Source organism: Thunnus maccoyii, chromosome 6 (genome assembly GCF_910596095.1).
Source record: "Thunnus maccoyii chromosome 6, fThuMac1.1, whole genome shotgun sequence".
Lineage (NCBI taxonomy): Eukaryota > Metazoa > Chordata > Actinopteri > Scombriformes > Scombridae > Thunnus > Thunnus maccoyii.
In genome coordinates, this window is record NC_056538.1 from 29873158 (window position 1) to 29899206 (window position 26049).

The following is a 26049-nucleotide window of genomic DNA, read 5'->3' on the forward strand; positions in this document are numbered from 1 at the left end:
GGCGTTACTATAGATGGATGTGATCGAAGAAGTAAAGAAATAGAAGAAACATCCATCTCATGCTATTCATCTATAAGCTTTATTTATATCTAATGTTTTTTTATGATTCTTGTAACCGTTTGAATGAATTCCTTGTTTATTGTGTAGTTGTTGTTGTTGTTTCTGTCTGCTGATGTGTTTTTTTGTCTTATGAATGTTTCTTGTTCTCAGGTGAGAACAGACTGCCTGATTAGATGAAGATCAAATAGAATATATTGATGACTTGTTTTTTTTGTATTTACTGGTACATCTGAGGAACTAGAAGCATTTTAAGGGGTATCTCAGCTCTAGATTGCCCTCTATTACATTTACAGTAGAGGCAGGTAGAGAATCAGTGTCTATTTTGGATGTGAGAGTAAACAAATCTGAGTTACTACAGACAAGATAACTTGACTATTTACATTAGTCAAGTTATCATCCACACAGCCTGGAGAGGAAACTCGCCTTGCAGTCATCTGTGGGGAATGAAAAGAATCTGTAGCTCTGAGGAAGAGTTTTAGAGACAGACTAATGAGCTGTGTGTCCGTTTCCAAGAAAAGAATTACAACCAAAGAATTTTAAATGCATGTTTGTCTGAAGCTTGTTGAAAAAGCACCAAATCCTCCTCCTCCTCTTAAACAACACTGTTGTCCTGAAGTGTCGTCAGAAAACATCTGTATATTCTCTCCAGTGACCCCGTCGTTGGCCGAGAGTTCGTTAACCCTCTAATATTCCCTACTAAGCAATTGAGTAATTTTTTTTTTTTACATCCGCACACAGGCAGAAAAATGTAAGTCAGCGGTACAGTCGCATGAAGGACCGCACATGTAGTCCGACCGTTTGAAAAAGTCCTTGTGGGTTTTGCTACGCGGGCAAAACAAGAAGGGAACTGAGAATTAGGATTTCCGAGCGTTAGGGAAGCACCAGAAATAGGGATGAGAGGTCTCCCGTAGCCAGACATTTAAATTCTGCTGACGGCGGAGTTTGTCGGCTACAGTTCATGGGTATTGAGGCCGGTAGGCCACAGTTGAGGCGAGGAGACGGAGAGGGGAAACTACAGAGAAAATCCAAGGGGCTTAAACCATCTATTGTTTTTGTCTTGCTTTTTATAAATACAGATGTGTATTATTGACGTATTCTCTATGGAGGCTCTGCACATGATGACTGTACATATGTACATACATGCATTTTCTTATTAGTGTGTAAATTAATTGGTCATTTATCTGGTTTTTGCAATAACAGAATGTTACAGAATGACCTAATTTTTCTTATTAGTGTTTGTCTTTTGATGACATTGCTTTGATGATGTGTATCAGCTGGTGGTTAATCACTGGCGGGTTCCTGGCTGCTGTTATATGTAGGTCCCAACCACATAGGTCTCAGAAACGCTGAGCTAAGCCCAGGGCCGAATCCATTTCCTTCCGCTGCCGTGCATCATTAAAAGTGTTGCATGCTTTATTTGTGAGTGTCGGATGACTTCATTTGCTCTTGTTCTTCTCACCGTCTCCAGGTGGATATCTGGTCTCTGGGTATCATGGTCATAGAGATGGTGGACGGGGAGCCTCCGTACTTCAACGAGCCGCCGCTCAAAGCCATGAAAATGATTCGAGACAACCTGCCTCCCAAACTGAAGAATCTGCACAAGGTACAAAGACGGAAAACAAAGGCTGAAAGCTCTGATACGTTGCACCACCATCTAGAACAAAATCAAACACATAATCACCAAGTGTTTGCAGCTGCAAGCAAACCAGCTGTGAGGAAAAGGTTTGATTATAAGCTGTGTCATTTTTTGGGTGTCTTGAGGTTGGAAAGTGACACACCAGATTAAAAACTAGTGTTGGGTAATCTATGACCTTTATTTTTTTATTGGTTTCTTCTTTATGGACTTCATTGAGCAACAATGATAAAGTGGTACTGGCACAGTTCCCAGTACCACTTCCACCTTACTTGACTAGTGGTGGCCTGTAATTTACAACGATCATGCACTTCTTATTTGCACAATTAAAGGAGTGGAGGATATCTAAATTAGAGCAGCAGCCAAACAGAAAGTAGGGCAAAGATAGGAGGAATAATAACACTGCGTTGTTGTTTCCTCCACCAGTTACTTTGCACTCCAACCACAGGGCAACTGGATTGATTGTGTGTTTATACGTCTTAAAATGCACGTTTATCATTTTCATTTTGACAGCGAACTTCACACACACTCAAGAAATCAGATTATTTCTGGCTGAAGTCAAACAATCTGATCAGATTACCCAAAATGATTCAAGCCAATCAGGCTACAACTGAAACTAAAATAAGTTTTTTAAGTTGGTTTTCATAGCTGGAAAACACAAACGTATGCGTACAGTATGTAAAGTCCGCATTTCTGTTCCTGTCACTGAGCAGCCGTCAGTCCAAATTCTCCGACTAGAAAAGAAAGTTGCTTTTAGTCTCTGAATCACTGAATGGGTCTCAAAATGTGACCTTTTATTTTAAAATAGACTGTAGAGGAGATTACTGACAAAAGAAATTCATGTGAACTCTGGTTTAATATCATTAAATTATTGTGTGAAACTGCTATCTGATTTCATACCCAACAACTCCACAACCATTTGCTTTTGTTCATGTGGTTTGATTGACACACCACCCTATAATTTCCCCTTTTTGTGCTACTGACCTACAAACACTTTTACTCACTACCTCTTAACAGTCCTGCAGCATAGTATCAGTAAAACCTGACTGACTCTCTCTCTCCTCTCGTTCTCCCAGGTCTCCCCTCTGCTCAAGGGCTTCCTGGACAGGATGCTTGTGCGAGACCCGGCTCAGCGGGCCACAGCCAGTGAACTCCTCAAACACCCCTTCCTGACGAAGGCCGGCCCGCCGTCCTGCATCGTCCCGCTGATGAGGCAGAACAGGATGAGATGATGACATGTGACGCAAAGACCTCCAGACCGTCTGGAGGGTCAGCGTGCGCAGGTTTCAGATGGAACAGAATACTCCTGCACACAGAGAGGAGAGGAGAGGAGTGGGGCCCACAGAGGTCAGAGGTCACAGGTTGCTCTGTGTTATAAGGGGCAAAACACTCGGGAAAAATACTGTGAGCTGCGAAGTGTAAACTTGGGTGTGCAGGAGTATTCTACTTTTCTTATGTGAATCACTGAACTGTGGGGAGGTTACTCCCTGGAGAAGAGGCAATAAGGAGGTGTGTCTGTATGCGTGCGTGCATGTGTGTGTGTGTAAACATGTTGTCAACACTGTTAATGACAGTGTTTCATGGCTCATATATGAGTGTGAGCTCTCGCTTTGACTCATCAAGGTGAGGGGGGGGGGGGGTCGGAGACGGAGGCGGCGGCGGAGAAGCCACAACTTGCTCACTCGATCTCTCGTAAACATTTATTCGATTGAAGGGTCTGACCTGGAAAAGATTCAAGACTGTGGCTGTTTTTTATTGTTTGTTTGTTTTTGTTTTTTTCCATTTGGACCTTACCTGGATTTGAAGCGTGAAGGTGGGGTTTTGCACACCAATCAGAAGCCCGTATGTTAGTTTTAGAGACAGATAGAACGACCCCCTTTTAATCTCACTGTCGGACAGTCTGGAACCCGAACTTTTTATTTTTATTTTTTTTTCTTCTCACTACAAAGACTTCTCACACAGACGGATCCCCAGACTCGGACACTCGGATCCTCATCACACACACCCAGAACTTACTACTACTGAGGGAGGAAATCTTTTGACTCACAAATGAGTCACGTGGACTTTGTAGCCATATAAATACTAGCTTCCTGTTGTAAACAAGCAAACATACACTAAGTCAAAAAGGTAAACACTGGAGTTGTGTTTTTTTTTTTCCTCTTATTTCCTTCTTATTTTCCTGTGTAAGTACAATGAACATAGAGAGATATATCAGTTTTGATGTTTTACTATCTCTATTTTGTGATTTTTATGATGATGATGATGATGATGATGATGATTTGTTTCCTTGCTTTATTTTAGAGTGAGATGTGATGAATTTTTGAAGCACTGTCAATGAGAGATAGAAGCTGCACTCCCAGTTGATTCCAGCATGCAGATAATAGACACTAGACTTTCTACTTTTTTTTTTGTTTTTATTTTGTTTGTTTTTAGATCAGACCAGGTTAAGACTTTCTGATGCCTCTCAGACAAAAACACGGACGAGAACATCCTCCGAAAACTGAACTGTTTATCTTTTAAACAGCTGTTTTTGTTACCGTAGCGTTTCTAGAACCGTTGGCTCGTCCGCACCCTACTTATCTTAATTTACTACTTCAGCTGATAGACGTTACTCACTTCACAATGGTTCACTCATGATCTTTTGAACATGAGCGGCGTGTTGTTTTTTGAGTTGTTTTTCCGTGGTGCACGTCAGCTTCTTCGTCACGTAATCGCTCTCCTTCAACAAACAAACAAACAGTGAGTGCTGTTTTCAGTAAATGGCCAGCTGCTGACGTGGAGAAGCGCTCGTGTACAACGCCGGTTGTCCAATTGACTCGATTAATGTTTGATTTCCCCAGTCGATGCGTCTGACGGACCGCTCCCTAATCCGCCTCTTAACGTGAGTGCCTCAAAGGAGCGAACAGTAGGTCTTTGTCATCTGGCGAGTTCCTTTATTTATGAGCGATTAAAGGAAAACTCTCACACTACTCAGTGCCAGACATAAGAGTGTTACAGATAAGGAAGAAACGCTGTTTTGTTTAAATTTACATCTCCCATGAGAGGCACTGCTCATACCCGTAATGTGTATATATATATATATATGTATGTGTGTGTGAGAGAGAGAGAAGTTATGAAACTGTGATCATTTCTGTTTGCATTTCTGTGTGGCTTCTGTGAAAGTGGACCATTACTCAAATGACGGAAAGATAACAGAACTACTTAGAAGAGAGGAAACACTTTGATGAGAATACACTAGTGAATAGCAGCTGCTAACGTGCACCCACACACGCACACACACACACACATGCATGAGCCGAAAACATTATTATAAGACCTGGGTGAAGTTTTTCTGGATGGCACTGAGAGAGCACGAACCTCCCATCCATGTGACATCTTTTCTGTTGCTTCAGTTTTTGAAGTGAAGTCATTACAGCGAGTGTGTGTCTGGCTCTGAGTGCTGCCAAAAACGCAGGTGACCTCCGCTTCATACTGTGCCTGAACGCTTCCTGTGTAGACAGATAGCCACGTAGCACAGGCTGTTTTATCTTGCAGCTTTTGTTTCGCAGGCTGTGTAGACACAATGTGGGGTTTTTTCACATCAGAACATTCAGTTTACTGCGAATCAAACTAAACTTACTTTCAAATATTGAACTGATTGTCTCCCTGTACCAAAAATTACACAAAGATTTCCTTGGAAGCCTGAGTGAAACCATAGAGAATTAATTATAGTTCAGTTTGGCCCAGTTCTGGTTATTAAGACGCCCACTTCTGGTCTGAATCAGCAGCCTTCTGTGGTTTCACACTGTACCTTGTAGCAATGATCAGGCATTTATACAGAAGATTAAATTAAAGATAAGGCAGTCGCTCTGTTACAATCAACCCCTCTCAAGGTAATGAGACACGGAGATGCGCATAAACACGGACCCTGCGGACACATTCCCCTCTCTAGGCCAAGGCTGCTGTTTCCATTCCTTCTATGTCTTCCAGTCCAGCTGCTGCGGAGAGCCTCCTCTCATCAGACCAGACATCAGTCATGTAGCATTTTTTTAAGACTTTTTCAATTCTGAACCCAGAACACTTCCATCTCCTGTCAGGAAAAGTCAAAACCGCGACTAGAAAGCAGCAAACGCTGTACGCAGGACATTCATGTACTGTATATACTTCAGCTGTAGCTCCCGCTGATACAGTGAATGATCTCTTTTGTGGATTCAAACGTAGAAACAATCGTGAGGCCTCGTACTAAAAGTAGCATTGCAGGGCAGGATGAAGACCTCGAAGCAGGAAGCAGGCTTTATTCCAAGTGAATAGTTTGTTTTATAACAATGGTTTAAATAGAACGATGTGACCGGTGAACTAAAATTAGCGTCACCCTGTAGTTAATGTTGCGTTGCTACACACCTCTTCAGAGATGTAACATTAATAACTACTGCGTTCATGTAGAAACAGGGGTATTTTTCCCCTTGTGGGTACTGTGATGACACTGACTTAATTAGTCTGCAGCTTAAACCACAGTGAAAACACTTCCTTCCAGTCGTTTCATTCATCGCCTGTCAAACTTCAATCTTCATTCATGTTACCACATAGTTAAACACTGTCGTCAGTAGACTTTTTATTTTTAAAAAGTGAACAATTCCCCTCCATTTAGTTTCCACTCTCTGACGTCATCTTTTTCGTGCCAAGGCCGGAGCTGCTTTGAGACGCTACATACAGGTTTGAATGTAGGTTAATGGTTTACCTCGTCCCCTGCCGCTTTTTTTTCCTTCAAAACATTCACTCAGAAGAAATTTATGGTAGGTTGTTTTTTGTACTTTGTCACCTTGGCAGCCCTATCGGATGATACGTTTTCAGCTGTGTCAGTCTCATGATCTGTTTTGTGGTCAAAAGTGGAGCAAGCCGATAATGACTCACAGATGAGGAAACGATTGCGTCTGGGTTTGATTATAATCAAAGACAGGACGGCTTAACTAAATAAAACGAGACACTAAATGACAATCAGGTGTAGCTGGAAGCTGTAGCTGTTATATTCTCAGATAAGACACTTTGTATTTTCCCGTTTTGTTTTTTTTTTGTTTGTTTTGAGAGTTTCCTCACAATTAGGATCTTAAATGTGAATATCGATACCAACTGTATTCTTTAAATCCATTTTAAGACTTCTGTATCAATTCATCACTTGCTTTGTATGTTTCAAACACTTCATTTTCATTCAGGAGATTAACAATCAGTAGACTTCCTAATGAAGGGGAGAACATGCCACCTGCTAAATGCTGGTATCTTGTGTGTTTCCTGCTGTACTTTTCAAGAAGCCCAGCCGGCTAATATTGTGACTTAGTCCCGGTAGTATGTTGACGAGTTTGTTTTTTAGTCTCTTGTCTAACTCATCCAGGTGTAAACAAACACTCTTATTGTATTACAGACTTTGTCGTTGTTCCTGTTACGCCTCCTTCTACATTTCATTACTTTTCCTTCCATTATCAATATGAAGACGACAGATCTCTTTTCTCTCTTTTTCGTGATGTTTCTTGTGAGGTAGACTGTCACTACGTTTGCATGGTCCACATTCTGACGGACCCTCCTACTGTTGAGTGTGTGTGTTTGCGTGTTTGTGCTTGTGTGAGGATATGTTTGTGTGTGTGTTTGTGTGTGTGTGCGTGCATATTCATGCCTTAACATTCACGATCGCTACTTGACAGACGACGATTCTGACTCGACGCTACGACTGTTAACGAAAGGAAACTCGGGTGACGCCTCTCATGTCGCGCGTAGTGAGAAATCTTCAAGTCATTTTTTTTTTTTTACGTGGTTTGTATGTGAAGTGGTGTAAAAGTTTAACATTCCTCACAGTTTTCAAGTTTCAAGAGACCACTTCAGATTGAAGATTTTCCACATATTTAAAAAAAAATTTTAAAAAAATTTTAAAAAAAAGAGGAAGAAGAAGAAGAAGAAGTGGTTACTGAGTGCCTCAAAGTCTGCGCTCTTGTCACCTCTGTTGCATTTTCTGAGAGAGTCTAAAAGGATTTTTCAAGAAGCAGGACCGCCGGGGGGGGGTTTCATGTTCGATGTGTGTTTTCAGTATCTCGCTGCTTCACACCACAGAGCTTCCGAAAAGCTTCCTGTTGATCTTTTTACTAGTAGCCGACGAGCAGCTCCGGTGCTGCGCGTCGTTCAGGGTTTAGTGCCTTGCTTTGCTTTAGCGGCATCTCGACAGATATATTTTTATTGAGGCTCGTCCTTGTTAAGTGAGTCGTCTTGCTTCTTTTAGGAAAAAACAAACCTGCAGGATTTACTGCCGGTTTCCACATCCGGTTACTGAGGCTCATCTCTGGTGTCTCCAGAATCCAAGACCACTACTGACCAACCCACATGCTCTGTAAAATATGTGACAAAGACAAATGAATCTTCCTCTAACGGACTGTTAAACTTCTCTCGTCTCTGGTTTTAAAAGATGATTTTTTTTTTTTTGTTGATCTGTTGCATTATTGACATGTTTTTGTCAAATGTCAGATTCCAACAACTGTACCTGCACCATCTTGTTATTGTAAATTTCACTGGTATTGTAAAAACATAGACTTCACTTTGCAAATTTTACTTTTTTTTTTTTTTTTTTTTTTGCAAATACAGCTTTTGTAAAAGTCATCTATGGTGTCGCTGTTTTCTGTGTTCATGTTGTTCCTTCCAGAGATAAACAGACTCGTCTCTTCTCTCTCACTGCAGTAAAAAATGTTCTTCGCTCATAACTTTTACAAGAAGTAAAACAAGGTCACAGCTTTCATTGATGAATGTAGAAAAGATCCAAACACTCACAAAAGTCTTAGCGTGCTAATATATACATTTACATTTAGTATGTAGCGTTTAACCTGTTAGTGTTGTGAGCTTGTGATGAGGAGTCCAGGACATCCACCACCCTGCACTACACGTTCTCACTAGGGATGCACGATAGTATCAGCACGTCATCGGTATCGGCCGATAAAAGCTCTAAAATGAAATATCGGCATCGGCCATTTCTGCTGATTATGAGAGGCCGATTTGTTGCCTTGTTGACTGTTTCACCCTGACGGTCTCGGTGTTTCCTCCGCAGGCTGCACTTCACTGAAGCTGCCTGTCAGACCTGCTGCTTCTTCAGTTGCTTCCTGATTTGTTATTCAGGTTAAAGTGGGAAGAAGCAGCGAGTCTGACGGGCAGCTTTAGTGAAGTGGAGCCTGCAGAGGAAACACCGGGACCGTCAGGGAGAAACAGTCCGTCAAGTAGCTGCTAAGTTCGGCTGCACAGATAGGAAACACCTCAGCTGACAGGATGTACCACTCTGTTTGGGGAAAAAATCCATTGGATGCATTACTGCCACCTTCTGCTCCGGAGTGTGGACCAGAGATTAAATCCTTCACATTAATCCTGTCTGTCTAATGAACTCAATTAAAACTCTACTGCTCCACCAATTTGGCAAGTTCATAAAAGTTTTAAGGCTTCCTAAATTCTTCCTTCATATATTGTCTTTCTTGATCATACTTAGTATCTAATCTATGCTTGCATGCATAATAGTCTCCTCAGCCAGCTGGAAAAAAAATATGTGCATATATCAGTATTGGCATCGGCAATCAGCCACAGTGAGTTGGAAATATCGGCAAAAAATCCAACATCATGCATTGCTAGTTCTCACTATATTTAATGTTCAGACTTCAGGCAAACGTTATAAATCACTAGTGCAGAATAGTTGCATATTAACGTAAATGAGAGCACACTGTACCGACATCTCTATCTGACTGTTATCTGGTGTTTCTGTGTGATTGAAAGCTGTTGTTCTTTAACTCCTAAGATTATATGTTTCAGACCACTAAGTCAACTGTGGAACCTGCTGGAACATCTCAAGCTGGTGTCTGTTTGGCCAGTGTCCACTGTTACTCACAGGGGGGGAAAAAAAACATGCCATCAATCAACAAAATAGGCCCAAATATGCAAAATACACAATCAGAGTGCTGCTTATCTTTGTAATTGCGGGTGCGTCCTTTCTTTTCTGAGTCATGAAAGGACAAATAAATGATGCATCAAGGTTTCTGTTTTCCATTTCTCTTTCAAAATTAGGACACGCAGTGTCGATGATGTCATAATGAGGCCTAGACTGAAAGTCATCCTTCAGTCATCTGACTGATTGCATGTCTGTTGAATTCTCCACATGCTCCCCTGATGAGCTGGTGCTGCTGTAGACCAGCCATCAGTGGAAATCCTGGAGAAACTCTGCAGCTATTACAGCAGCAGGCAGAGTCAGCACGGTTGTATTTTTAGCACTTCCGTCAAGTTGAAGTGTCTGCGCAGGCTGAGCTGAGCCGTGCAGCCGGGGCTCTGCAGGCTGTGGCTCTTCAGCCGCGTTTTTACTGTAAACATTCACACACAAACAAGGGTGGGCCCTTTCAAACAATGACAGCTATCACAGACCACAGGACAGCTGCGTTTGTGGTGCACATGCCAGTTTGTTTTGTGTGTTTGGACCTCACAAGGATAGAAAAACAAAGTCAGTTTGCAGGGTTTTTACGGGCTGGTTTAGAGATTAATGTAGAGTTTAGGATCAGTGTGAATTTATTGTTGTCAGAGAAAAAAATATTTATAAGAGTGTGGAAGGGTAATATATCAGTAAAACTGCAAACTAAACTTGCAATTCTAACTACGTGCAGTCACTTGTAGATTAGGCCTACTGTGATATCTTGAGCATGGATTCAAATAAGGAAAATAAAATTAAATTATATCACATTTGCATCATTTTTTTTACTTGTTTGTACTTTTTTTATAAACGTGTAGAACAGGTAGCATCAATTAACATCTTCTCATTTTGTGACTTTCATTTCAAAAAAAGTTTGCAGGAAGCATTTCACTTATTTTCAATGAGCTGTATTTGTGTTTTTATGTGTTGCAGGTGACAACAGTTTACATTTCTCTCTGTGTGTGAGTGCTTGGAAAGAAAGAGGAACTTATTAGTTTTAGGTGTGTCAGTCTCACTTTGGTATATATGTATGTGTGTGTGTGTGTGTGTGTTTGTTTCTGCGGTGGGAAATGAATAGAATTTCCAGAATATGGCGGAGAGGCGCGGTGGGCGGTGCTTCAAGGCGCTCCGGCCAATGGGAGCCTCGGTGCCGCTGTCAAACACAGCTGATCGATGAGTCAGGGCGAGAGAAAACCAAAAGGTTCCCACTTGTTGCCGAGCAAGAGGAGCGATCGTCAGCTGACCGCCGCAGGTCTTGATCCATCTTCACTTTTTCACATCCTCACGTCTCTCAGTTAAAAAACAACAACAACAACAACAAAAAAACAAAAACAAGACTCACCTCCGCAGATCCTCCGGTACGAGATCCCGCCGCTGCTGCTTCATTTACGGCTTCCAGGTGAGACGTTTTTACCAGTAAAACGGCTTAAATTGGGTTCATTCAAAGAGAGGAGAGGTCGGTTTTTAACTTTACCTACCGGGGACAGCAGCTGAGTGGTGATAAAGGTGATAATAAGACGGATTATTGGTTTTTTAAAAATGTTATATGATGCAGTAGATTGAATTTTTAACCATAGTCAGCGTTAATTGTTACTGAATTGTAACCAGAATGTCAGAGCTTATTAATTATTAACATTACAGTGATAAAACAGGTGAATATCTAAAAGGTGAATCACTAGTTAATAACTATAGACGTGTTACTTATAGTGATCTCATGAAGCTGATGTTGCTGAGGAACAAAGCAGCTTTATATATATATATATATATATATATATATATATATATATATATAATTAATGATGTTAGTACAGACAGACTGTGCTGGTTCAGGATTTTACTGAGCAGGTCTCACAGGTCTTAGGCAGGGTCTCTGGAGGCTTTAAGAGGTTTTTGGGTCAGGGTTCTCTTTTGTCTTCTACGGGTTTCCAGGAGAGCTTGAGGGTACTCAAGGTTATTCAAGGGTTCATTAAGTGGGGCTTCAGAGGTCCTTGACTGTGTCTCAGGCTGCTTTGACTTGTTCTTTAAGGGGAAACAGGTTCCTTAAAGCCGGTTTCAGGTGTTTTTTTTAAAAGGTTTCTATGCAGATTTTTAGAGTTTTAAAGCTTCTCTTGCAAAATGAAGAATCTATGCTCCCACAGGTGTGAAACTTATTGTGGTTTTTGGTTGGTTTTGTTTTTGGAAATGTGTGGCATGCACTTATATTTCTTGTATGCGTCAAATATTCAATTTATAAAGCTTTAAATGTAGTTTATCTCACTTCTATATGCTTTCATATATTCTGCTGATGTTGCTCATCACTGTTTTTTTATCATATGTTCAGCCCCTTGAGGCATACTTTATGATATCGGGCTATAATAAATTTGGACTTGACTTGTTTGTTAACCCTTGCCCTGCTGTGACTCTCCTTCACTTCGAGTGCAGATATGATAGAAGTGTGACAGCACACGACGGGCTCGTTCCCCATACTGCACCTGATCGGCTTTTACGTGCACCAGTTAATATGAAAATTAGTGTCTGATTTACCTGATAAAGCAGCTGCAGGAACACGTGACACTAGAACTCCAGAGCTGGATGTGTTTTTTTTTACATTTATTGTGGATTTTACAAGTTATAACACTAGTACATTATTGACATCCGGCAATCCACAATAAATCATTTTTATGCTTTTTTTGAAAGTCTCTATAAAGCTTTCCATTATAACAGAAAATGGAAAGCTTCAGATTCACCCCCACCCCCCCCCCCTCACTGTGTTCAGTAAAGCAGCATCAGCACTTCCACTGTGTGCTGTGCATGTTTAGTGCGCATTGTGTACACTGACTTTTCAAAGCATCACAAGCCCCGGCTCATCGGAGCCAACAGACCGAACAGGTGGAGGTGATACGCCACCTCGCTGCGCCCTTCAGTTTTAGTTTAAATCCACTGTAGTCAAAAAAAGGAGGAGATGTTGAAGACAAGGATAGATACAGGATACAGGATAAAACTGAAGTGCAATGTGTGTGTGTCAGTCCTCAATAAAAGAGACACTAAACTTTCATTCAGCAGTGCTCCAAACACTCAACAGTTTGTTTTCACCTGCTCTCAGAAATACAGTGAAGCAGCAGAACGGAAAGAGCAAAGTTCAGCGTGGAAAAGCCACTGATCAACCAGACTGTCAGATGTGGTTCAGTGGGCTAAGACCCTCCACACTACTTACTATTATTTAACTGTGACTTACAGAGGTCACGCTGTTTGTAGCTTTACCTTCAGTGTTCAGTTCATTGTCAGAGATTAGCTGATGTGGAGTTTTTTTTTTTCCCTGCGGCACATTTTTTCCTGGGATTTTCTCCGTGGATGTTTATGTGGGTAGCTCTCTCTCTCTCCTTTTTTTTTTTCTTCTCTCTTCCTCTTCGCCAGAACAACTTACGCCAAACAAATGCTGTCGTTGCCAGAAACATAAAATGCATCATTTCCTGTGAGCCAGAAAAAGATTCCCAAGAAAGAGAGACTTGGCACAGAGCGATTAAAGCATCGAATGTTACTTAACGTCCTTTAACAGGAGATGATGTGGTGTTTGTTTGTTTGAATCGCCACAGAAACAGGGGTTATTGAGCTGCAGAATGAGTTTAACATGTAATCACTTACTTCGTGTGCATAAAAATGGCACGATGCTTGCGGCTGTTAGCGTCTCAGACCAAGATGACACTGTGGTCCTCTGCTGCGTTCGGCTTTAACCTAAATCATTCTCCGTCTTGGTCTTGAAGGGGAAGTGAGACGGATGAGACACTAAATGCAGAGGCAAAACCTGCTACTGAAGCTATTTCTCTGTAAAAATGAAACCAGTTTTTAGTCTGAATCAGATACAGGAGGACAGCCAGCCTGCTAAAGTGCTAAGTCACCTGTGGTTGCAGCTCAGAGATTCTGTTAGTCACATTTTTGTGCAGCCAGTCTTCACCACCCTGCTGCAGAGCGATGCCAGATTGTGCCGGCCGACACTGAAATCGGTGGGAAAAGTGACATTTAAGGGTTGCCAGAGTGATGTCTGTAGTGATTCTGATTGCGGTGGTGTTGATGCGTCACATCTTTTCTAACACCAACTTTTGTGACGATAGTGGACAGAGTGGGAGATGAGAAGGGATGAGGCTGTTTGGGTGGTGATACGTTTGTATATGTGAGGATGTGCTGAAATGCAAAATGCCAATAAATATATTTGTCAAAAAAAAACCCAACTTTTATTCATAAGCTGAAAAAGAAAAGTGATCTGAGTGAAGCTAAACTATGATTTCACAAGCTTGTTGTGGGTAAAAAAAAAAAAAAAAAAAAGGGGAAAAACTGATTTGAACAGCATTAAAACATGTAGCTGCAACTAATTTAAAAGTGGTGACGTATTTCTAGAGAACGAGATGTTTTAATTCTCTGTTGTCATAATAATCTTCTTGCCTTGCTGTTGCCAACTTGACAAACATTACAGCAGAAGTTATAATATCACAGAGAGCCATGATGACTAAGATACAGACCTCCCACGCAGGTTGTGGTCACATAAGATGGAGCATAGAATGCGTGTGTGTTAAACCTCTGTAAGGTTTGAATCCTATGTGTGTGTATATGTGTGTGTGTGTGTGTGTGTGTGTGTGTGTGTGTGTGTGTGTGTGTGTGTGTGTGTGTGTGTGTGTGTGTGTGTGTGTGTGCGTGCCCATCTGAATGTGACTGGCATGCCGAGGCAAGTCAGTTTTATTTATGTTGCACCAAAATACAACAGAAGTTATCTCAGGGAACTTTTTCACGTAGAAGCAGGTTTAGACCGTACTCTTTAATTTACAGAGACCCAACATCCCCCCCCCCCCCATGGGCAAACACTTGGAGACAGCGGTGGGGAAAAACTCCCCTTTAACAGGGAAAAAAACGCGGGCACTTGAAGGGGGCGTTGCTTGACCAGTTGGGTCGAGAGAGAAAGAGGGAGTGAGGGGGGAGAGAGAGTGACACAGAGAAGCACAGCAACAACAATAACAACAGAAATACGACCAATAATAACATCGGTAGCAGCAGGCTTCAATCTGGACCAACAGGTGGTCCACAACCAAAGGTGTACACTTGAGAGACGAGAAAGCACAAAACCACATTGGATGCTAGTAAGCATCGGGCCCTCCCCCAGCTGCTCCCGAGATGACTAGCATCTCTCTTGAAATGAAATCATGAAACACACAGTAAAGACACCAAAGCACAACCTACACTCATATTTACACACCTACACACATATTTATACACCGTAAAAACAGTGTGGCATTTAGGGCTGACAACCCGCCGTAGGTCTGGCTCTGTTGGCACTGGTTGATGACAGGAAATGCGTGCCTAAGATGAGTACCGTGCCAGTCATCTGGAGAAAGACTTTGGGTTGTTGTGGTGATGAGTTTCTGTTTCAGCATGAAGAAAGTTCTTTGTTACCGCTCCGCTACTGTTGCTGTCAGATCCAGGGGGGGGGGGGGGGGGGGGGGGGAGGGGGGTATTGGTCAATATGGTTGATGTTGAAACAGCAAACAGTGTGAGGTGACGGTTTCACTTATGCTCGACTGAGAGGTTGAAGTCGGGCCAGGTTTACAGTCATGTTGTGAAAGGTTCGATAGGAAGATAAAGCAGAACACGGGAGCAATGTTTAAGGTTCATTTAGGATGATAATGAAGACTATCAGCCACCGTTAGCCGTGCTGCGTTTTACATATTGTGCCACCATGGAAGGAAAATGGCACAAAATGAAAAAAGAGGCTTGTTTTCCAGCATAAACATGATATTATAACAAGTACAAGGACTACAGTAAATGTGACCTCGCTAGCTCAAAGCAGTCATTTCATATATGCATTGCTGTTGGTTACATAACAGCACCATTATGTTTTAATAACGATGTGTTTTAAAAATGCCACACAAGCACTTTTTTTTTTTTTTTAATTGAAGTGCTGCAGAAATGTTCTCATGTGAAAAGTTTAGCCTGCGGGGTTTTTTGTTCGGAGGGCACAGACGGGACTCACGTCACCGGTTCAAATGTCAGGTTTTGTCATGAAATTCACAGTGAAGATATTGATCATTGCAGCTGCTCTGTAGACCAACAGCAGTAGATAGGAGCAGAGCTGTGGTGATGCTCAGCAGCTGACAGGTGTGGATGAACACAACAGAGCACACTTGATCTGTCAATCTTCTCAGGATTTGAAGCAAACTACAGGCTGCTTCACAGGTGACAAGATTGAAAAAAAACCCTTTTTTTGCCACAGATGTGATGTCACTTGTATTTTCTGACATTTACTGTGGCTGAGACCTTTAACCAGAGCTTTTTACAGTGTTTTGACTGGTCCTCCTCAGTGTGTGTGTGTGTGTGTGTATTTTCTCTGATTCTTCTTCTATGTTGTGTCATCAGGAAGTCTGGTTTGATGTCTGCGTCAGTTTTCTATCCATGGCCGTGTGGACGCGTCAGTGTGGTCTGTGGACTCCTCCTCCTGGCCTCTTTTCAACATCTCACTGCAGGTATGACCTTTGACCCCACGTATCCACCCTTAAACCTCTCACACACCTTTGTGCAGGTTCTACTACAACCAATCCCCTACAATCATTCATTCATTCGTTATATCCGATTCGCAGCAGATCTTTTTGGTTTGATGGCGATTGTGAGCTGGAAGTTCTCCTCAGCTCGTCTCCTGCAAACGAAACTGTGTGAAACTGAAAAAGACTATTTAGAGAATCTTTGGAAAACAAAACCATCTGTTTCTCCACGGAGGAACTCGTGAGATATTTCGTTGGATATCTGGTTTCCATTCATGTCAGTACTGTAACATTTGAGGAGAAATTTACCACAGCAGTTCGATACCGAAACACCTCAAAAACGTTATCTTCTAGAAACATGGTTTTGATCATTTTGATAGATAATTCAACTCAAATAAGTGTTCACCAGCACATGGTTTTATCGCGCTTTTATCACCGCTTATTGCGGAAACATAAATGAAGTTTCAGCAGTTTCAAGATGTCGTCACTTTCTGTTTTAGCTCAACATGTTCACTTTGTTTCCTTCTCTTTTCATACGAGTTTTCCGCATTAGTTTTCTAAAACTTCAGTTGAACTCCTCATCAAAGTTGCATAAAAGGTGGCAGTGAGTCAGCCACCTTGTGAAACCATGCGAGATGTAGTGTTTTGTATGTAAGTAGTGTGAGATAAACATTTAGTTTAGAGGAACTATATCCACAATGAATCTTATTTCTCTGAATTGAAGAAGCCTCTCGTTGTATCGTTGTAGCTTCTTTACAGAAAATCCAGTGTTTTTCCACTCTCAGCCTCACACTTGACCTACTCTTCACGTGTTGATGTTTGGGGTGTAGAAGCTTGCGGAGGCAGTGGAAACCATAACTCTGTAGAGGCAGACTTTTACGGTGGAAGGTGAAGAAATAAAGGAAGTGGGTAACATTGTTGGCTGCTCCGATGATGCTGTCCTCTGGGTAAGGCAGAGGTTGTTGTGGGCAACTTTTTTTTTTGATGTTGAGTGTTTTTTACTGAATGAGCAGTGAGTTGCTGGAAAGAGTTGACATACATTCATGTCTGCCTACAGATTAAAAAAGGAATATCTGAGCCTTTCACTCAAATGTCAGCTTTGGTTTACAGTAACAATATCACCTTTCTGTTCTTCTATCAGTCACTTACTGTCCTTGTGTCTCGCTGCCCTTCACATTCGCTCAGCCAGTAGCCGCCTAGTAAATGACCACAATCTTCTGCTGGTGGACACTGAGTAGCGAGGTCGGCAGCCTCCACGAACCTCTACTGTATTTTTCCATCTAATGGATTATTTTACAGCACAAAATGGGGAAAATGAACAATGCAAACTGGGTTAAATCTCTGCTGGCAGTGGCAGCTGGCGGAAGGAGAGAGTGAGAAAATCACCTCCAGAATGTTTATCCTCTTCTTTAAAGCCAAAAGCAAACAAGTGCATGTAGAGCAGCGCTGCGGAGATGGAGGAGGGGTGAAGAAGAAACAGAAACTAATAGCAATGATGTGATGTAGAAGCTACAAATAATCCCTTGACTCCACTTAAATGGCAGGAATTCCAGTCTGCAAAGGAATCACAAACTCTCTGTGTCTCTTACAGGCAGAGTGAGCAACTGCAGTCATCCTCTGGTGCCAGAACATGGAGGTTTCCGCTGTGAGCCGTCGCCGTGCCGAGGATTCCCCCCGAGGAGCGGCATCCTTTTCTTCTGCGAGCCCGGATACCACATCATCAACAACGTCCGGAACTCCAGGTGCCGCCACGGGAGGTGGCAACCTCCGATACCTACCTGCGTCCCCATCAAAGGTAAGAGTTTGGAAGGACTGACTGACGCTACATGCTGACTGTTTATGGGTGTGAGGTTCGGTTTCATCATCTAATAACGCATCCGATTTTCCTGCAGGGATTAATTCATGTTCAGGGTGAGAGACTTGTAGCAAGAAGGTCACCCGTTTGACCCCGTTTAACGCCTGAAAGAAAGTGCAAGGCCTCAGCTGACATTAATCTGGATAAATAAAGATAAAAATATGATATAATGAAAAACTTACTTTGTGTGATAAAGTCAGCATCTGGGATTCGTCTCATCCTAACTCCTATCCAAACCTTTAAACCGATACAAATTGAAGTACCTACATGTAATCGTGTGGAGGTCAGTGGGTTGAAACGCTGCTAGCTCAGTATTAGTAGTAGTCTGGGGTGTCCCGTGTTTCAAATGTCTCTGAGTTTAGATAAAAACCTCCTGCAGAGTTTCAGTGGGCAGACGTTCTTAGATGACTCTAAACAGCTCTTGACATTTCGCAGGAGCACCGGGGCATGATAAAGTTCCTGAGCGATTACCTCAGTTTATAACCTACTCATGACTCATCACAGTGTTTATCCAGACAGTTTAAATTCTGATTAGTCATTTTATGACAGTTTCCTCTTGTTTTCAGTGTGTTCAGGAAACAGACGACGTGTCATTACTTAAGTCGGGTTATCGGGTTTGTCAGTTAAATACACATAAGTAATGTGTCGACTGACTCCAGACGTGAGGGCTTGAGTCAACAAAAAGCATTAACACATATTTAAACCCCAGAGCATCATGGGACTGAACCCACCACATAGCCACCAGCAGCCGCAGCAGCAGCAGCAGCTCGCATTTATCTTATGACCTATTTAACATAGACACGCAAAGACTCTCTGCAGGGGAATGAGATGCTTTACGTTCCTCAGACCAGCTCCTGACTTCCTCTGTCGCCATTCACCCAAAGCGCTTCGACAGGAAGTTAGAACGCAGAAAGAGGAAGTGGGGAAGCCACTATAATAACCATTAAACATTTCCTCTGTGTTGCGATGGTAGGGCCTCATGGAAACATACTGAAGTATTATCACGGGCGCCAGCAAACCACATAACTAAACAAAAAACCTTCCACTCACAGATCTTTTATTTGATCGTCTATTTCTGTTGAGCCCGTTTACCTAGAATACCTGAGTTTTCCCACAGCGATGTAGCTCAGGTGACTGTCTGGCACACATTTAGATTTTACTCACAGATTCGGTCTTAAAGTTGTATCCACACCAAGTTGTGGTTTTAACACTTACCACAAGCTACATGCAAACACTTCTTCTTCTTCTATTGAATTATTGACAAGATGTGATTTCTATTTTTTGTCATGCAGCTGCAAAATGTCTTTTTTTTTTGTCTGACAAACCACAAAAAAATAACTCTGACAGGAGATAGAGAAGGTGGAACCAGCAAATTTTTGGCAACTTTGCTTGAAAAATGACGATGAAGCAGCGATCAGAGCTGTTGATTCATTTTCTGTTGACAAATAATCAATGACTTATGTGTGTTTTGGCGCCATTGTGTCCAGATATCATGGATTTTGACAGCAGGAATGTTTCAGTGTGAGTGTTTCAGGATTGTGGGGGATTCAATCCCCGCGGTAACGGTCCAGAGTTGTGTAATTGTTGATATCTCTCAGTGTGTATTTGTCCTTTAAACGTATGTCTCTCTCCTCCTCAGAGAGTCCTAACGTGAACTCTAACAGCAGAGTGAACGAATCTATGCCCAGCATGGCCACGACGGCGGTGGGCGTGTCCATCTTCCTGCTCACCACCACCGCCTGCCTGGTCGTCAAGTCCCGCCTCTACCCCTGTCAATCACACAGGTGAGACTTACATGCTGGAAGAAGATTATTTTTATTGTTTTATATTTCATAATTGCATCTGAAGTAATTCTCTCTCTCTTTCACCCAGCAGCCGTCGCTCCTCAGACCAGCTGGACCTGATGGTGGACGGACTTCCTGTCTCTCTCCCCTCTTACGAGGAGGCGGTTTACGGTAGCTGGGGGCAACGCATACCTGCCTGCTCAGCGCCGGGACCCACCCAGCTCCTATTGGCTCAGGAGGCTCCCGGCTGTCACCTGTCGTCTCACAACAACCAATCGGACGACAACCAGCGCCCTCTCCTGTCCAACCAAAGCCCAGACAACCCCCCGCCCCCTTACGAGGAAGTCCAATCACATCCTAGAGACAGAATGAACGGCGAAGACGTCCGGCAGCTACATGTGGCACTTTTGGATGACAAGGACACTTGAGCGTGGTTCTTGTTTATCTTCGTTTCTAGCACATAGGCTGCGGTTGTTTAGCAACAAAAAGCACGATTTAATTGACAGCTGATTGGCTGCAAGCGTTCGCTCTGCAGATGATAACAGCTGAATGACTGACAGCAGACTCCTGTGCTCCCTGCACTTTTCCTGGTTGGCTGCAGCTCACCAGCACGAGGACTCTGTCCTATCACACGCTATTTTAGACGAAGCTGATAAGCTCTGATTGGCCAGATGTCAGGTCACAAGAACCTGAAGAAGAGAAGTTAATATTTACAAATGAAATGTTGATTGTATAGTGTTAATGTATGAATGACAGAAGAGAGAGTTTATGTGCACGTGTGTATCCAGAATGTCATCTTTTCAGGAAATAACGGCCTTGTTTTTAGCGTGATGACGATGCACATTCATTGTTTTTTTTTTTGTTTTTTTTTAATATTCAACAAGAAAATTAATCAAATCAATTAACCAAAGTGGATTTGAAGGTTTTGTGAACCTTCAGTTTAAACAAGAAAATCCTATAAAAAAAAAATTGAAGTTATGCGGTTTTCACTGTGTGTGTGTGTGTGTGTGCATGCGTGTGTGTGTGCATGTGTGTGTGTGTGTTTTCAGTGCTGTTCTGGAGACATTGTCTATCCTTCCCGTCAGTGACGGGGCTGATGAAGACTTCTTTGATGAAGTCGGTGGCGTGCTTGTTACAGAAACCTGTGTGTTTCCACGGCAACCAACTCTACTCCATTTCTATCTGAGACTTTTGTACAGCGTTTTTCTCTTCAAGTCTAAATCGGACTGTCATGCACATTTTGTTGATTTGAAGCCAGCATGGCGAACAGATGCTCGGGCGATCGATGGTGAACTTTGTGAAATTCAACTGTGAACAACAGCATGTTGTGACGTTAATTCATTAAAAGTTTGTGTACATTGATTATTTAGAGACTTGAAAATGCTCAGAAGGTCTTTGAAAGTGTTTCTCCTGTGTTCATTCAGTGGTGACTGAAGTAAAATAAGAATAATCTGATTAATTTGAATCTTTCTGAAATGATTGTTCATATATTTGCCCTGGTGGCAGCGGTGCAGACAAATAGGTGCTTTTATCAAAATACTCCATATCCAAATAACAGTTTTCTTGCACAACCTGCACTAGAACAACACAGATTTGGGACCAAAGCCCCCGAATAACCTTAAACTCTTGATTCTCAGTGTCCTCGCTTCACCTCGCTGGTTCCTTTTCTGTCTCTTTGATCTCTGCAGAGCGACTGACACTTTCACAGACCTTGAATGTACTTTATGTTTCATTCTGTGGTAAAAAGGAATCTAACTATTATATGGATTATAATATTTACAGATTGGTTATTTGTATATTGTATTATTGCACAGAGTTATATTATAAATAAATGTTGAGTCTTTATTTGACATCCTGGCCTCGTTTGTTAATTTGTGTCACCTGGTGTTTTTGTGAGCACGCTGGATGAGTTCAGCACAGCAGACCAGGACAAACATATTCATTCATTCAAAGGTAAAAGAATAAAACTTCTGATGTTTTTTTTTTATATGTGCTGTGTTAGGAAATCAGCTACTAAAGAATAAAATGTTAATCTATCATTTTAAAACCTCAAATTCACAGTTTCAAGCAATTTTCTCAGCTGAAAAACAGCAAGAATCTGCATGGATTTGTCTTTAAAATAATTAAAAATGTTAAAAGAATATGATTTTTGTAAAAATATGGTGTTGTTCTACAGAGTCTGTATCTAAACCTGTTTGTCCTGATCTGATCAACCTTTCCCCTCCACCTGCTGCAGGTCAGTCCACACACACACCACAACAACAACACCACCACGCAATAAGGTTAATGATTGCTTTACACTGTGCTGATGGGAAGAGAAAGTGATTGAGAAACAGTCCTCTAACTCAACAACAACAGTTCACCTTCCCTGGTTGACAAAGACAAAAGTTCAAAGGTCAAAACCCTGTTGAATAAGTTCAAGTGTGCTCTGATTTCTGCGTCTCAGCTACAAAGTCAGGAAACTAATTAACATCAGTTTTTATGGGTCACGCAGTGAGTAAATGGTTAATTATTGCATAACATGTTCAGGAAAACTTTGGAGACCAACTGACAGAAGCTGACGGATACTTTGACGACTTTTGAGTAATTTAATTAATTAATTTTCAGCTCAGTTGGTTGTCATATAAATTCTTTTGTATTTATATTATTGAAGCTTTTTCAAACAAACTTTATTTGTGAAGCATAATCATGTACGTTAAAGTGCACAATAACATGTAGTGTAAATACCAACGTAAAGCACAAACACAAAACATTAACGAGCACTGACTACATAAAAGCAATAATAGCAGTAAATTGTTTTATTTCACTCACCAGATCAGTGAAGAAAGGTTTATCAGTTGAGAATTTATAGAGCTGCAACGATTATGTCAACTATTAAATAATCGATTCATCATTTGGAGTCATTCTTTAAGAAAAAAAGTCCAAATTCTCTGATTCCAGCGTCTCAAATATGAATATTTTCTGCTTTCTTTAGTCTTCTATGACAGTAAAGTGAATATCTTTGGGTTTTGGACAAAACAAGATGTTTGAGGACATCATCTTGGACTTTGGGAAACACTGATTAGCATTTTTCACAGTTTTTTGACATTTTATGGACCAAACAGTTAATCAATTCATTGAGAAAATAATTGACAGATTAATCAATATTGGAAATAAATGTTAGTTGCAGCCTTAAAATGTCTATTTGTTAAATAAAGCTAATATTTTTACATCCCCTATCCTGGGATCATATGTTAAATAGATTTTTGGAGCAGGGAGATGGAATAGGGGCTTGCTCCGTCCACTGGTATTGCAGTACTTCCAAGAACGATGCACTCCTCTTATAATGTGAAAATAAAGATGTAAAAAGACACATAATGAAACCATCATGAATCATGTATCTTTGCAACTTTTATGTGTTGAAAGTCCTGTTTTGAGTGTTTGAATGCTAAAATAAGAGAACAAATCCATAAGATTTCCAGTATATTTTATACCTTTTCATAAATAAAATGACTTAATTTCGATGCTGCAGCAGTGATCTGCTGTATGTTGAGATCCTCAGTGTCTTGCATTCCTGACACAAGCTGATCAACAGTGAAACAGGTTAAATGATCTCACTGCTGGATTATTTTCAATGTGCTGCAGGAGGAATAATCTTTGTTGATTAGTGATAATTGCTTTGTTTTTCTCTGGCCTGGTTTATACAGAATATTCCTGAAGATATTAAGTGTAAAATGTGGCCTCTTGTTTTTCTGTCTTCTTGTTTTCACTCCAAACATCTGATGTTGCCTCTATAAACAGATATCACTTCCTGTGAGCAAAGGGATTTTTCCCAGGAAACTGTCATTCAAACGTTCATTTCCAGGGAAATGTTATGAATCCTTCCAGTAAGAACGACTCCAAGGACTTAATCCTGGATAAAAACCGGTGTTTGTTGCAGCGCACGGCAGTGATTAAGAGTTAAAGAATGAGACTTCCTGCTTTAGTAAGAATCCTGGGTGTGTCTGAGGAATTTGTCCAGTTTGACCAAAAAAAGAGAAGTCGGTTGGACGAGTCTGTTGTTTGGAAACGAAAAGGAGAAGAGTCAGCAGTGTTTACTGTAAGCAGTCAGATGTGGTTACAGTCAGATGAATGGATGGATAAGGGCAACTCATTCATAAAGAAAGTACAGTATGTGTGTGTTTGTAAGATGGTAAAAAGATGCATTTAGAGCATCTTGTCTCTGTGAAAACAGTGTTTAAATGTGTTTTATTGCTGCGGGACACTTGAACTTTCTTTCTGACCCCCAAAACTTTGTACTTTTTTCTTTTTTCCTTCTTCATTTTTGGTTGAGAAACTGATGAATTCTGACCACCTCTTCTCGTCCGTGTGAGTCATTTATCAGCCGGCGTTGGCTAATAAGGACACATTTACCACCTCTGCCCGGTGTTTGAGGAAATCGCATCACAGACAGGAAGTTACGCCTGAACACTGCGAGCCAGAGAGGAAACACAGAACACAGAGTGAAGTTTGAAAAAGTCACTATTTCAAAATGTTCTTATTGCAAAGGGGAGGGGAGGGGGGGGAAGCGGCTGGAGTATTTCCTCCTCTCAGTATAGATTCGTAACAAAAACACACAGAGATTTTCCTCCAAGTGACCAGCGTGTGACACCAGGATGTGATTGTGCAAACAGGGTAAATTTATAGTTACTCCCTCGAGGCCGATGGGAACATCTTCTGCCCAAAATTTTGTACTTAAAGATGATGAAATCCTGCTTATTTGCCCATACATGATTAACCAATGCAGGAGTTCTCAGCTGATTCAAGAGTTTGTGCTTTCTACATCTCGGTCGGCTGAAAACACCTGACTCAGTTAATCAGGTGTCAGTAGAACACAGGAAGGATGGGAGATACTGCTTTATTCACTTATTATTATTAAATTATATCCGTATTTTAAAGGAGATTAAAGCGCTCATGTAGCGGTGGAAGAAATCTTCAGATACCTTGTGTAAGTAACGATATCACAAGGTAAAAAATATCCATTACAAGTTCAAATCCGTCAGTGAAAATGTTACTTACTGCAGGTAGAAGTGGGCTATAAAATGTGCTTATCGTATCAACAGTAAAAAGTAGGGCAGTAGGGGAGAACAGGGTAAATAGAGCCACCCCCCTTTATCCAGGTAACCATAAACAAAAGTAATCATGTGACCACACATTAAGAAAGTGTAGTTCACATTACTCAATCCATCTTGGACTCAAGCACATGGAGAAATGTCATGCCAAGTGAATTCATCATGTTACTAAAGTTATCAGTCTTGTATTTTAATTAAGATAGATAAGTTTGGGACATTATTACATGTTAATTTAAGTCAGTGTAAGATACAAAACAAGGTCATAAACTCAGCATAATTGTGGATCTGAGTCACTGTATGAAACAGTTTTGTCTAAATGGAGGTTGTGGGGTAAAACGTGCCAGTGATGTTGGGGCAAGTTGAGTCAATGGTTCAATTTACCCCCAAAAATTACTTTCTGATATTCTAGAGACCAGAGACACTGTTCCTATTAATGTTTGATCAGTGTTACAATGTTGACGAATAAATACCTAATTGTTGACTAATGTTAAGTTTAAGCCACAAACAAACATGCTAAACATACAGACAGGTAACAAATTAAAGGAAAAACCAACATAAAGTGTCTTTAGTAAGATGTTGGGCCACCAGAACAGCATCACTGATTCTACAGTCTCTGAACTCTACTGGAGGGATGAACACTATTCTTCAAAAAGATATTCCTTCATTTTGATGATGGTGGTGAAAAGCGCTGTCTGACACGTCAGTCCAAAATCTCCTGTAGGTGTTCAATTGGGTTGAGATCTGGTGACTGTGAAGGTCATAGCATATGATTCATCATCATTTAATACTCATCAAACCATTCAGTGACCCCTTGTGCCCTGTTGATGGTGGTACTGTCATCCTAGAGAAGACCACTCCCATCAGGATAGAAATGTTTCATCATAGGATAAAGCTGATCAATCAGAACAACTTTGTATTGATTAGCAGTGACCCTTCCCTCTGAGGGGACAAGTGGAACCAAATCATGCCAGCAAAATGCCCCCAAAGCATGACAGGGCCACCAGATCCCCTCACTGTAGGGGTCAAACATTCAGACGTGTACCGGTTTTTTGTTTAATTTGTCACCGTCCATATATTTACACTCACATTCTTTCTGTAGCTACAGTAACACATAAAGATCACAGTTTAATCTTTACTGAAAATGTTGAGGTAACATGTTAAACAACAGGACATAAACAT

The 26049-nt window shown here is 41.3% G+C and overlaps 2 protein-coding genes across 9 annotated transcripts in view; both read left to right on the top strand.

Moving 5' to 3' along the window:
- Positions 1–3332, top strand: part of pak4 (p21 protein (Cdc42/Rac)-activated kinase 4) — a 39038-nt gene extending 35706 nt beyond the window's left edge. For all 6 annotated transcript variants that reach the window (XM_042413942.1, XM_042413944.1, XM_042413943.1 and 3 more), the window contains 2 exons: positions 1529–1663; positions 2770–3332. In XM_042413942.1, coding sequence (XP_042269876.1) covers positions 1529–1663; positions 2770–2925 — 291 coding nt within the window. In that variant the 3' untranslated portion in view covers positions 2926–3332. The remainder of the gene's footprint in view (positions 1–1528; positions 1664–2769) is intronic.
- Positions 3333–10809: 7477 nt separating this feature from the next.
- Positions 10810–21630, top strand: zgc:152863 (uncharacterized protein LOC562658 homolog). Of its 3 annotated transcripts, none has more exons than XM_042413522.1 (5): positions 10810–11040; positions 16020–16126; positions 17733–17936; positions 19636–19780; positions 19869–21630. In XM_042413522.1, the coding sequence occupies exons 2-5, from the start codon at positions 16033–16035 to the stop codon at positions 20206–20208; spliced, it is 783 nt and encodes a 260-aa protein (XP_042269456.1). In that variant the 5' UTR covers positions 10810–11040; positions 16020–16032; the 3' UTR covers positions 20209–21630. The 3 variants fall into 3 exon arrangements, with proteins under 3 accessions (XP_042269456.1, XP_042269459.1, XP_042269457.1); XM_042413525.1 differs by having other exon boundaries at positions 10814–11040; positions 19872–21630; XM_042413523.1 differs by lacking the exon at positions 10810–11040 and adding an exon at positions 15145–15839.
- The last annotated feature ends 4419 nt before the right edge of the window (positions 21631–26049 follow it).

Bases quoted from the DNA above. Each gene is read 5' to 3' on its own strand.
- zgc:152863 (XM_042413522.1), top strand. From the start codon at position 16,033: ATGTCTGCGTCAGTTTTCTATCCATGGCCGTGTGGACGCGTCAGTGTG. The intron at 17,937-19,635 runs GTAAGAGTTTGG...TCTCCTCCTCAG, and splicing joins TACCTGCGTCCCCATCAAAG to AGAGTCCTAACGTGAACTCT. The intron at 19,781-19,868 runs GTGAGACTTACA...TCTTTCACCCAG, and splicing joins TACCCCTGTCAATCACACAG to CAGCCGTCGCTCCTCAGACC.